General features: G+C 43.5%; 2 protein-coding genes across 14 annotated transcripts in view; one reads left to right on the forward strand and one right to left on the reverse strand.

Annotated features, from left to right (window-relative positions):
* LOC106608148 (disks large-associated protein 2-like) overlaps positions 1-13,545 on the reverse strand; it is a 777,756-nt gene that overhangs the window by 381,020 nt on the left and 383,191 nt on the right.
* The window catches only part of LOC106608145 (centrosomal protein 43-like), a 24,144-nt gene continuing 12,404 nt past the window's right edge, over positions 1,806-13,545 (forward strand). For 2 of the 13 annotated variants that reach the window (XR_006770334.1, XM_045721055.1), the window contains exons 1-14: positions 1,806-2,400; positions 2,705-2,758; positions 2,931-2,985; positions 3,101-3,189; positions 3,294-3,431; positions 7,972-8,028; positions 8,190-8,260; positions 8,621-8,676; positions 8,800-8,861; positions 8,970-9,047; positions 9,507-9,563; positions 10,273-10,490; positions 10,770-10,835; positions 12,811-12,888. Coding sequence is in view for 8 of the 13 variants with exons in the window: in XM_045721055.1 (XP_045577011.1) it covers positions 2,317-2,400; positions 2,705-2,758; positions 2,931-2,985; positions 3,101-3,189; positions 3,294-3,431; positions 7,972-8,028; positions 8,190-8,260; positions 8,621-8,676; positions 8,800-8,861; positions 8,970-9,047; positions 9,507-9,563; positions 10,273-10,490; positions 10,770-10,835; positions 12,811-12,888 (1,163 nt within the window). In the remaining 5 variants the exon portion in view is untranslated. Of the gene's footprint in view, positions 2,401-2,704; positions 2,759-2,930; positions 2,986-3,100; positions 3,190-3,293; positions 3,432-7,971; positions 8,029-8,189; positions 8,261-8,620; positions 8,677-8,799; positions 8,862-8,969; positions 9,048-9,420; positions 9,564-10,272; positions 10,491-10,769; positions 10,836-12,810; positions 12,889-13,545 lie in introns of all 13 variants that reach the window. The other 11 variants (XR_001329397.2, XR_001329398.2, XM_045721050.1 and 8 more) reach the window with 10 other exon arrangements.

Raw genomic sequence — 13,545 nt, forward strand, 5'->3', positions numbered from 1 at the left:
AATAATGCCTTATTACCAATGGAGTATTGTACAGCTTTGACAGTGATCGTAATGGTGGCGCTTGGCTTCCACGTGCAAATTCAGCACACACAACATTATACACTGCTCAAAAAAATAAAGGGACCACTTAAACAACACAATGTAACTCCAAGTCAATCACACTTCTGTGAAATCAAACTGTCCACTTAGGAAGCAACACTGATTGACAATACATTTCACATGCTGTTGTGCAAATGGAATAGACAACAGGTGGAAATTATAGGCAATTAGCAAGACACCCCCAATAAAGGAGTGGTTCTGCAGGTGGGACCACAGACCACTTCTCAGTTCCTATGCTTCCTGGCTGATGATTTGGTCACTTTTTAATGCTGGCGGTGCTTTCACTCTAGTGGTAGCATGAGACGGAGTCTACAACCCACCCAAGTGGCTCAGGTAGTGCAGCTCTTCTAGGATGGCACATCAATGCGAGCTGTGGCAAGAAGGTTTGCTGTGTCTGTCAGCGTAATGTGCAGAGCATGGAGGCGCTACCAGGAGACAGGCCAGTACATCAGGAGACGTGGAGGAGGCCGTAGGAGGGCAACAACCCAGCAGCAGGACCGCTACCTCCGCCTTTGTGCAAGGAGGAGCAGGAGGAGCACTGCCAGAGCCCTGCAAAATGACCTCCAGCAGGCCACAAATGTGCATGTGTCTGCTCAAAGAGAACACCAAGATTGGCAAATTCGCCACTGGCACCCTGTGCTCTTCACAGATGAAAGCAGGTTCACACTGAGCACGTGACAGACGTGACAGAGTCTGGAGACGCCGTGGAGAACGTTCTGCTGCCTGCAACATCCTCCAGCATGACCGGTTTGGCGGTGGGTCAGTCATGGTGTGGGGTGGCATTTCTTTGGGGGCCGCACAGCCCTCCATGTGCTCGCCAGAGGTAGCCTGACTGCCATTAGGTACCGAGATGAGATCCTCAGACCCCTTGTGAGACCATATGCTGGTGCGGTTGGCCCTGGGTTCCTCCTAATGCAAGACAATGCTAGACCTCATGTGGCTGGAGTGTGTCAGCAGTTCCTGCAAGAGGAAGGCATTTATGCTATGGACTGGCCCGCCTGTTCCCCAGACCTGAATCCAATTGAGCACATCTGGGACATCATGTCTCGCTCCATCCACCAACGCCACGTTGCACCACAGACTGTCCAGGGGTTGGCGGATGCTTTAGTCCAGGTCTGGGAGGAGATCCCTCAGGAGACCATCCACCACCTCATCAGGAGCATGCCCAGGCGTTGTAGGGAGGTCATACAGGCACGTGGAGGCCACACACACTACTAAGCCTCATTTTGACTTGTTTGAAGGACATTACATCAAAGTTGGATCAGCCTGTAGTGTGGTTTTCCACTTTAATTTTGGGTGTGACTCCAAATCCAGACCTCCATGGGTTGATAAATTGGATTTCTATTGATTATTTTTGTGTGATTTTGTTGTCAGCACATTCAACTATGTAAAGAAAAAAGTATTTAATAAGATTATTTCATTCATTCAGATCTAGGATGTGTTGTTTAAGTGTTCCCTTTATTTTTTTGAGCAGTATATAATACAATTGCTATTTGACGTGTCAAATGAAAATCTTATTTGAGCGTCGAATAGCGTTATTTGACGTGCATCTTTTTGATAAGCAAAGATCTAAACGGCGTGGGCTCCCCGAGGGGCGCAGTGGTGTAAATAGACACTGCATCTCAGTGCAAGAGGCGTCATTACAGTCCCTGGTTCGATTCGAGGCTGTATCACATCCGACCGTGATTGGGAGTCCCATAGGGCGGCGCACAATTGGCCCAGCGTCGTTTGCGCTGGTGTGCACACAGCGTTTAGCCGGGGTAGGCAGTCATTGTAAATAAGAGTTTGTTCTTAACTGACTTGGTTAGTTAAATACAGGTTACATTTTAATAAAACAATGTTATTGTAAAGGCACACAACTGAGAGAGAACACTATGGAACAAATGTCACGACCAACCATTCCCAAACCACCCACAAAAAAAGTACTCAAACGTTAGGACAGTGTAGCCTAGTAGGTATTGCACCTTGACACATGAGACAGGTCAGCAAATCAACAGCAACTTCAATCAAAAGATCTGATGGACATTTCAATTCAGTCATATTTCTCAATGACTCAGAGTCATTGTGGCGCTAAAGATATGCACGTCTCCGCAGTTTAGCTCGTGCAAGGAACAGGCGCTGGATTTGCCGGTTCCTTTTTCCTGGAATCGGTGTTGCTGAAGTATCAGATAGTTGCCCTGTCCTCAGCGTTTGTTTTGGTTGTCAGCTGAAAGAAAGATGTCTGCAACGGAGGACGACAGTGAGTTGCGGGGTCTTTTGATCCAAACCTTAGAAAACAATGGGGTGTTGAATAAACTAAAGGTACGTAGCTACATAACGTGTAAATCTATGTCGAAAGGACAGTTCAAAGATTGAGAATGTTGCTGTAACACAGCTAACGTTAAAATTTGGCAATAGCTACATAGCTAGCACATTGGTAACGTTATCTGGCTTCACAGCGGGCTAGCTAGCTTCTAACTTTGGATGACCAACTGCTAGTCAGCTAGCTAACTCATAAGTATACATATTTAGGTACTTAGTTACCTATCTAGTGTATAGCTAACTAGTTTATGCGGCCCACTTGCTTTGGCCAACACCCTCTTTTTGGTGTTGTGGTATTTTGCAGGCAGAAATGCGCGCTGCTGTCTTCCTGGCCATGGATGAACAAGCTAGAGTGGAGGTAAGATAGATAACTAGCTGACTTGGGAGGATATTCAAAAAATCCTGATAGCTTCGGGCTACTTATTGCTTCTCTTTAATAATGACTTTTAATTTTATGGATGTGTCTAAAGCATATGATTTATCCACTTCTGCATAACCTTTGCTTCACTCTCATTCACTTCACCCCACAGAATAAAACTCCACTTGTCAATGAAAACTTGAAGAAATGTCTTAATACACAGGATGGTAAGTCAGGGTTTTATTATCCACCATGATTGTCATAATCTGCTCATCCCATAATCAACATACCTTACAATTACTCATTTTTTTCATGAGGCTAATCATATCTTTCCCTTTGTAGGATGCCTGGTGGCCAGCCTTATCATAGACTTCCTGCAGGTGTTCCACATAGACTTCACGCTTGCTGTCTTCCAGCCAGAGATCAACTCAGTGGGTGTTTTACTCCCAGTGGATGGGGCTGGCTGGACATTTAGACAAATATAATACTTGGAAATGTCAGTGCTGCATTCACTGTGTGTGTGTGTTATTTTCAGCTAAATGGCCTGGGCAGCCGTGAGCAGGTGTCCCGTGATCTGGGTATCACTGAGACCGATATGAATAGGACCACTCCTCTGCTGCTTGAGCTTGTCAAGAGAGGCAGACACAGGGAGAAGGCCTCCATCTTCTCAGCGGTAAAGACACACCAGTACACAGGGCTTACCATTTTACATACATTTATTCATTCACATACATTAGCGTATTCCTTTGCTCTCCAAAGAGACTCTGACATTAGCAGTTGTCAAAACCCGAAGCCTCGCTGATTTGATTGTGCTCTTAAATGGCTATCCTTCACCTCCTGTTAAGTGTTTTGTTTCATCTTAATGGAGTGTCCAGCTTGTGGTTATAATGGACTGCTTTCCTGCTCTGTACTCCCTCTGCTTTCGCTGCTCTGGCCTTCTGTTATCTGATGTAAGGGGGGTAAAGCCACATTTGTCTACCTTCTCACTCGCCCACTCACCAGGGTACATTTACATCTACCTGTACAGTACCAGTCAAAAGTTTGGACACCTACTCATTCAAGGGTTTTTCTTTATTTGTACTATTTTCTACATTGTATAATAATAGTGAAGGCATCAAAACTGTGAAATAACACATGCAATCATATAATAACCAAAACAGTGGTAAACACAACTCTTTCTAAAATTACCGCCGAAATTGTTGCAACCCCTATTACTAGCCTGTTCAACCTCTTTCGTATCGTCTGGGATCCCCAAAGTTTGGAAAGCTGCCGCGGTCATCCCCCTCTTCAAAGGTGGAGACACTCTAGACCCAAACTGTTAGACCTATATCCATCCTGCCCTGCCTTTCTAAAATCTTTGTAAGCCAAGTTAACAAACAGATCACTGACCATTTTGAATCCCACGGTACCTTCTCCACTATGCAATCTGGTTTCTGAGCTGGTCATGGGTGCACCTCAGCCACGCTCAAGGTCCTAAACGATATAACCGTCATCGATGAAAGACAGTACTGTGCAGCCGTCTTCATCGACCTGGCCAAGACTTTCGACTCTGTCAATCACCACATTCTCATCGACAGACTCAATAGCCTTGGATTCTCAAATGACTACCTCGCCTGGTTCACCAACTACTTCTCAGATAGAGTTCAGTGTGTCAAATCGGAGGGCCTGTCGTCCGGACCTCTGGCAGTCTCTATGGGGGTGCCACAGGGTTCAATTCTCGGGCTGACTCTTTTCTCTGTATACATCAATGATGTCGCTCTTGCTGCTGGTGATTCTCTGATCCACCTGTATGCAGACGACACCATTCTGTATACTTCTGGCCCTTCTTTGGACACTGTGCTAACAAACCTCCAGACGAGCTTCAATGCCATACAACACTCCTTCCGTGGCCTCCAACTGCTTTTAAATGCTAGTAAAACTAAGTGCATGCTTTTCAACTGATTGTTGCCCGCACCCGCCCACCCGACTAGCATCACTGCTCTGGATGGTTCTGACTTCGAATATATGGACAACTTCAAATACCTCAGTGTCTGGTTAGACTGTAAACTCTCCTTCCAGACTCATATTAAGCATCTCCAATCCAAAATTAAATATAGAATCTGCTTCCTATTTCGCAACAAAGCCTCCTTCACTCATGCTGCCAAACATACCCTCGTAAAACTGACTATCCTACCGATCCTTCACTTCACTCAACACTCTACTCAGCAAATTGGATGTAGTCTATCACAGTGCCATCTGTTTTGTCACCAAAGCCCCATATACTACCCACCACTGCGACCTGTATGCTCTCATTGGCTGGCCCTCACTACATATTCGTCGCCAAACCCACTGGCTCCAGGTCATCTATACGTTTTTGCTAGGTAAAACCCCGCCTTATCTCAGCTCACTGGTCACCATAGCAGCACCCTCCCGTAGCACGTGCTCCAGCACGTATATTTCACTGGTCATCCCCAAAGCCAACACTTCCTTTGGCCACCTTTCCTTCCAGTTCTCTGCTGCCAATGACTGGAACGAATTGCAAAAATCAGTGAAGCTGGAGTCTTATCTCCCTCTCTAACTTTAAACATCAGCTGTCAGAGCAGCTTACCGAGTCCATATTATGTCAAGAACAGCTCAAATAAGCAAAGAGAATCGACAGTCCATTACTTTAAGACATTAAGATCAGTCAATCCGGAAAATTTCAACAGCTTCAAAAGTTTCTTCAAGTGCAGTCGCAAAAACCATGAAGCACTATGATGAAACTGGCTCTCTTGAGGACCGGAAGACCCAGAGTTACCTCTGCTGCATAGGATAAGTTCATTAGAGTTACAAGCCTCAGAAATTGCAGCCCAAATAAATTCTTCAGAGTTCAAGTAACAGACACATCTCAAAATCAACTGTTCATAGGAGACTGTGTGAATCAGGCCTTCATGGTTGAATTGCTGCAAAGAAACCACTACTAAAGGACACCAATAAGAAGAGACTTGCTTGGGCCAAGAAACACGAGTAATGGACATTAGACCGGTGGAAATCTGTCCTTTGGTCTGATGAGTCCAAATTTGAGATTTTTGGTTCCAACCGCCGTGTCTTTGTGAGACGCAGAGTAGGTGGGCGGATGATCTCTGCATGTGTGGTTCCCACCGTGAAGCATGGAGGAGGTGGTGTGGGGGTGCTTTGCTGGTGACACTGTCGGTAATTTATTTAGAATTCAAGGCACACTTAACCAGCATGGCTACTACAGCATTCTGCAGCGATACACCATCCCATCTGGTTTGGTCTTATTGGGACTATCATTTGTTTTTCAACATGACAATGACCCAAAACACACCTCCAGGCTGTGTAAGGGCTATTTGACCAAGAAGGAGAGTGATGCATCAGATGACCTGGCCCCCACAATCACCCGACCTCAACCCAATTGAGATGATTTGGGATAAGTTGGACCGCAGAGTAAAGGAAAAGCAGCCAGCATGCTCAGCATATGTAGTAACTCCTTCAAGATGGTTGGAAAAGCATTCCTCATGAAGCTGGTTGAGATAATTCCAAGAGTGTGCAAAGCTGTCATCAAGGCAAAGGGTGGCTACTATATGTTATTTCATAGTTTTGAAAATGTAGAAAATAGTACAAATAAAGGAAAAACCCTTGAATAAGTAGGTGGCCAAACTTTTGACTGGTACTGTACATCAAACATTTTAGCGGTCCCCTCTTGACAGCAGAGAGAGAATTTCCTGCAATTATACAGATTTTGCCATGGTGTTTAGAGAACACTTTGCCTTTTTAAAACAAGTTTTCACATTTTGCCATGGGGTGGAGAGAAGATTTAGAAATGTTATAACTAATTTCATTCAATTTTGCTCATTTTGCCATGGGGCTGAGAGAAATGTTTGCAGTTTTTAATATGATATCTGAGTGAGAGTGACTAACAAAATCAATGGGGGACCCCGGTCGGTAATTCGACCATGATTACTAGATAGCTGGCTAGACTCATTTACCAATCTAAAAATGTTAGCTACCCTGGCTAATTGAGTGACTGACATAACAAGAGAAACTGCTGATGCACAACCAAATGTAGAAATTGTATTTTACTATTCTAACTTTAAACAGTAAGTTGAGACCCAGACTGAGTTCTTATTTGAGCCACGGGCCTACAAAACGGGGGTGGCCCACGGGCCACCAGTTGCCCGTCACTGGCCTACAACATGAACGCACAGATGTAATCATAGACCTGAGCTGCCTGGAGAGGAAATAAACTTAGTATTTCTCATGGTTGTCATTGACTACCAAATGCAGATATGACTAACAAATGCTAATATTATCTGGATCATAAGAATGAATTGTGCTTGAAAGGTCGACAGATGATTGAGAGCAAATGGTTTTCCTGTTGATCATCGAGTTTCTGACATAACAAGTTTGTCCTACTTTCTTCCAGTCATGTTTCATACTCTGCTCAAATCATCAGAATGAGCTCACGTGGCTAGTCTGTGGGCCACAAAGGTGCACATGTAGTACTAGCATATAACACCACAAAGGACAGTTTGAATCAGGTTATGTAGATATGAATCTCATGCTCACAAGTTAGTTTGTTTTCCCCAAGAGGCTGCCTTTTTAAAAAGCAACAAATTCCTTTGAAAACGACCTCTGTGGCATCGATATGTGTCAAAAATATATTAGTGTCAAAATTGACTGCAAAGTGGAAATTTGATCATAAAGTCAGTCTCATCTAAAATGGACATTGGACATACGTGAGTCGCAACGTGTAAATGAAGGTTGGGTTTTGATTTGACGATGTCCATTTGCCCACTAACATGGGGGTGAACAGTTGCTGTGATTGCTCTCTATCCAATAGCATAGACAGTGAGACAGACCTGCCCATCAGCCAGACTTTATTTACATAAGACAAGTCGCACATTCTTTTACTTGAGAAATACCGCAACAAACACCTTAGATAAATGTGCAACTAAAACATTCTTGGCGAAAATGTACACATTTATTACAGATTTCTTGAGTTATCTTAGTTATTCTTTGGCTTTTGAGGAAGTGAAATAGGTTACCATGTCTCATGAGGGACAAAACATCATTAACCAGTGGCGGAATTGTTTAGGAAACACTCCTCCAAGACTGAAATTAAATTTTTCTAACGAGTAATAGAAAACACATGCCAATCGGCGTGGTCAGTGGCTCTTTAAATGTAGAGCGATTGCTTTGTCTGATATTGTTCTGCCTTTTTGTCTTTGTAGGAACTATCCCCCAGGCAAATAGCAGATGCTCGGCAGAAGTTTGACAGTTATGACAAGGTGGTAATTTTAAGTCAAATATTGTTAAGCCATGTCTTAAAATTTAGGTGTGCTCAAATATGATCATACAGTCTCCATTGCCTGTCTTGTGGAGGTGTTTAAATGTCCAAGATTCTTCCAAGATCCTGGCTCTTATTGTGTTTCAACTATCTGCTTCACAGGACAGAACTGATGGGATATGCAAAGAGGATTTGGAAGCTCTGTTGGGAGATGTTTTTCCCAACTTCAACAAGTATGTTTGTGCAGACAAAACACTGAGTGCCACATTCTTGGACCAATATTAAACAAAAGAGCATGCATTTCCATTGAAAATGCTTTGTCATTCAGGAATAGACATAATCTGGGTCTGGGAAACCTGCCCTGATTGCAAAGCTGGTACTACAATGCTACTTGTGGTCTGAATCCACAGTTCATCCAGTTTTCCTTAAAGGTGCACTATGCAGAAATCGCTACGCCATAATTAACATTTTTTTTTTTTTTTTCTCTCCCCAATTTTGTGATATCTAGTTGGTAGTTAGTCTTGTCCCATCGCTGCAACTCCCGTACATATTGCAGCTTTAACACAAGTCGTTGTCTGTGTGTCCAATAACAGGAACATGCTGGAGAGGTTCGTCACCGATGAGCTCCGAGCTGGAGACAAAGCCTCCAGTAAGTGTTCTGGAGGAAGTGACATATTGTTAATGAATGGTTGCTATAGTTACAGGTATGGCAACACAAAGCTGAGGGAAACATTTTTATCTGCTCTGATGCTTTGTCTCTATGTTTCTGTAGCTAGTGACTTCCAAGAGTTTCTGGGCTTGTACAAGCGCTTCTTCAGTCAGTGTCGAAGTGTGGTAAGACACCTTTACTATTCCTTTATAGATCAAATTGTAGATTGAACTTTGTATGAACCGTTCCTTTCTGTGAATCAACACATTGTCATAAGGGTCCTTCCCTTCCAGATCACCCATGACACCAGTGATGTCATTCACAATCCCAGTCGATATGTTGAGAAGATGAGCCCTTCACCGGCGAGTAAGGTATGTTGGCTCTATTCAAACTATAGTGCACTGCATGTTCTAGTGTTGTAGTTCTGTCTATAAAATAGTTTCTCATAGCATAACTATTTTCTTACTTTGTTAATTAATATTGCATTCCTTTAATACCTGTTTGTGAACAGCTTACTTGCGAATCAATTAATTTCTACTGAACTTGCCCTAACGTAACATGAACTCATAACAAGAGACCTAGCTCTGTATTTCCAGGATGTGAACATAGGGTCTAAATGACATGAACATTTAAGAGAATGTTGATTGTTAAAACAAAGCCTCTGATAAAAAGAAATGTACACTTGCTTTCAAAAGGATGAAGAGGTCAGTAGACTAAACTGTATTTTATTTTCCCTAAATGTAGCCTCCTTTTAGGGCCTACCCAGTACCCAACATGTTAGTGAGGCAGCAAATGTGGGAGGAAGCTGATAGCGGTGTTCTCATACACAGATCCCCAGGTTTAAAGGACATAAGAACAGTGCACAGGAGGAGAAGGCTGGCACCAAGGTAAACTGCAAGGTGGGGAACAGGTTTGTGTTCATTAGACACCAAATGGAAGAAAATGTTCCGAAAGGGGGAGGGACGAGCTGAACTCGTTTTTGTTTGGTTTGCACTAATGAACACAACCCTGGTGTAGAATATGCTCATACCAACTTAACGAGGGGAAGTTCTCTTAACACTGGCTGGAATGCGCTTTTAACCAATCAGCATTCAGGATTAGACCTACCTGTTGTATAATTGGTTTGGTGTCACCACTAGCACAGGGAAGATGGGACAGCGGTCTTCAGCGCAGCTTAACAACTCATCTGCTTCTTAACTGGGCTCTAACTACTGCGATACAGCCTCTATAATGTGCTTTCTCATCCAAATCATCTGATTCTAATGAATTATGAGTGTTGACAGTTTTGATTTGAAAATCTCTTGCCTGTGCTGTGTGCATGTGTTTTACTAATGGTTTACTAAGACTAACATAGCTAATGGGTTAGCTCTCAACTGTCTTAATGGTTGATATAGTAGGTAAGACTAACATAGCTAATGGGTTAGTTGTCAACATTTCCTCGCAAATATTTCAGTGCCACAACTAACTCTTCCTGTCGCTTCAAGTCTTCTTACCATTTGCAAATAAATGCGAGCTAACCCACTCAAATAAACAGAAGCAACTTTAAATGTGTGTTTTTCTATTTTTGTTGTCTTGTTCCTGTATGGTCCCACACAGGGCGAGAAGGTCAGCCACAGTGACACCAGTCTGAACTTCGTCTCTCTAAAGGGTAAAGGTCAGGGTCATTTGGTGTCGAGGCACAGTGAGACGTCCGGGAGCAACGGCAACGCCCCCGTGGCGAGCCAGAAGAAGCGTCTTGAGGTGGAGGAGGACGCAGACGAGGGCGACTCGTTCTTTGACGACCCTCTGCCTAAACCACAGAAAACCTATGGCTGGTGAGGATGAGTAATGCATTAGTGATAAATGTAAAACATGCATGTCATTAATATTAGTATAAAAATGTATCGTGACAAATGTTGCAACCGTATATCTAAGAATCTTAAAATGCAGGGTTTTTAATCAACTCTGAGGGGTTAGGTCTATTTGGAAAAAGTGGTGCTGCAGGATATTTTTGTGACAAAGTATTGTAGCCAACCTGCTGTAATTTGTGTAGAGCAGTGCGGCTCTGCTCACTGAATGTTCTCTCTCTCCTGTCATGCTGCGTATGGAAGTAGTAGTGTCCCCCTGACTAAGAGTAAGTCAGGGCCCAGTCTGTCTAACAAGAAAAACAGTCAGAAAGAGTAAGTATGTCTTCACTGTAAACTCAATGAGTTGGGCTCATTTACAGTGACTCGTAGTTGGAAATATAGGGCTGTGATCATTAGGTAGCACTGTAACAAAGAATTTTGCAACTTTCAGTCAGTTCTTCTATTTTGGTGCCTGATGAACACAACCCTGTTCTATCTATAGTAGGTCATCTGAAATATACAGTTGAAGTCGAAAATTTACATACACCTTAGCCAAGTACATTTAAACTCAGTTTTTCACAATTCCTGACATTTTAATCCTAGTAAAAATTCCCTGTTTTAGGTCAGTTAGGATCACCACTTTATTTTAAGAATGTGAAATGTCAGAATAATAGTAGAGAATTATTTCTTTCATCACATTCCCAGTGGGTCAGAAGTTTACATACACTTTATTAGTATTTGGTAGCATTGCTTTTTATTTTGGGTCAAATGTTTTGGGTAGCCTTCCACAAGCTTCCCACAATAAGTTGGGTGAATTTTGGCCCATTGCTCCTGACAGAGCTGTTATAACTGTCAGGTTTGTAGGCCTCCTTGCTCGCCCACACTTTTTTATTTATTTATTTATTGTCCTCAAGCCATTTTGCCAGAACTTTGGAAGTGTGCTTGGGGTCATTGTCCATTTGGAAAACCCATTTGTGACCAAGCTTTAACTTTCTGACTGATGTCTTGAGATGTTGCTTCAATATATCTACATAATTTCCCTCCCTCATGATGCCATCTATTTTGTGAAGTGCACCAGTCCCTCCTGCAGCAAAGCAACCCCACAACATGATGCTGCCACCCCTGTGCTTCACGGTTGGGATGGTGTTCTTCTCCTTGCAAGCCTCCCCCTTTTTCCTCCAAACATAACTTTGGTCATTATGGCCAAACAGGTCTATTTTTGTTTCATCAGACCAGAGGACATTTCTCCAAAAAGTAGGATCTTTGTCCCCATGTGCAGTTGCAAACCCTAGTCTGGCTTTTTTATGGTGGTTTTGGAGCAGTGGCTTTTTCCTTGCTGAGCGGCCTTTCAGGTTATGTCAATATAGGACTCGTTTTACTGTGGATATAGATACTTTTGTACCTGTTTCCTCCAGCATCTTCACAAGGTCCTTTGCTGCTGTTCTGGGATTGATTTGCACTTTTCACACCAAGGTACGTTCATCTCTAGCAGACAGAACGTGTCTCCTTCCTGAACGGCATGATGGCTGCATGGTCCCATGGTGTTTATACTTGCGTGCTATTGTTTATACAGATGAACGTGGTACCTTCAGGTGTTTGGAAATTGCTCCCAAGAATGAACCAGACTTGTGGAGGTCTACAATTTTTTTTCTGATTTCTTGGCTGATTTATTTTTTATTTCCTCATGATGTCAAGCAAAGAAGCACAGAGTTTGAAGGTAGGCCTTGAAATAAATCCACAGGTACCCCAATCGACTCAGATGATGTCAATTAGCATATCAGAAGCTTCTAAAGCCATGACATAATTTTCTGGAATTTTCCAAGCTCTTTAAAGGCACAGTCAACTTTGTGTATGTAAACTTCTGACCCACTGGAATTGTGATACAGTGAATTATAACTGAAATAATCTGTCTGTAAACAATTGTTGGAAAAATTACTTGTCATGCACAAAGTAGATGTCCTAACCGACTTGCCAAAACTATAGTTTGATAACAAGTTTTAATGACTCCAACCTAAGTGTGTTAACTTCCCACTTCAACTGTAAATCTGTGTTATGTTAGTGTTCTGTACTCTTGTTGAAAGTACAAAGAAGGTGTTTGTTAAGATGACTAAAGACCCTCAGAAACATGAACCTGTGTGACCTTGGCCTAAGTTGTGGTCGATGGTTTGGTGTAATACACAGGACCACTGTGCTGTCTGGATTTGCTCTGTTGCACCATGTCCTTGTTCTTCCACTGTAGCTTCCTCTTTCTCCTCCTGTCTTTCTTTCTGTTTATATGTGTGTGTCCCTTCCCTTTGTCCCCAAGCAGCTTCGTCCACTCTCTGAGGGAGGAGAGCCTCTCAGGGCGCTCCTTTACTCCAATGAGGAGGGACGCTAGCCTCAATGAGTGAGTGTGCATGGTGTTGGTGTATCACTCCTCCCATTAGCTAAATTAGTTGTGCACCTCCGAGTGAGGTGTGAAAAATCACACAATTTGCCTCCTGCCTCAACTGTAATGAATGTTGTTTTGTAACGTTTGCTGTCAGCCTTGGAATCAATAGTCTGGACTTTAACATCCAATATGGACGTTATGGACTTTTTTGTGTGTATTTCTGTGTGTTGTGTGAGTGTCCTTCCTTCACTGCACTCCTGTCTGTGGTCTGTCTGTCTCGCTCTCTTTCTCTCTCTCTCGGGCTCAGCCTGTCTGCTTTGGGCAGTGACACAGAGGGTGATGGGGACCAGCTCTTTTCTGACTATGATAATAAACTGAGCTGTTCGGAGAGAAGGGGAGCTGCAGGCTCAAGGCATCCTCTCTCTCTCTCTCGCGCTCTCTCTCGCGCTCTCTCTCGCGCTCTCTCTCTCGCGCTCTCTCTCGCGCTCTCTCTCGCGCTCTCTCTCGCGCTCTCTCTCTCTCTCCGCGCTCTCTCTCTCTCTCTCGCTCTCTCTCTCTCTCGCTCTCTCTCTCTCTCTCGCTCTCTCTCTCTCGCTCTCTCTCTCTCTCGCGCTCTCTCTCTCTCTCGCGCTCTCTCTCTCTCTCGCTCTCTCTCTCTCTCTCGCTCTCTCT

The sequence above is a fragment of the Salmo salar genome, chromosome ssa06 (genome assembly GCF_905237065.1).
Source record: "Salmo salar chromosome ssa06, Ssal_v3.1, whole genome shotgun sequence".
NCBI lineage: Eukaryota > Metazoa > Chordata > Actinopteri > Salmoniformes > Salmonidae > Salmo > Salmo salar.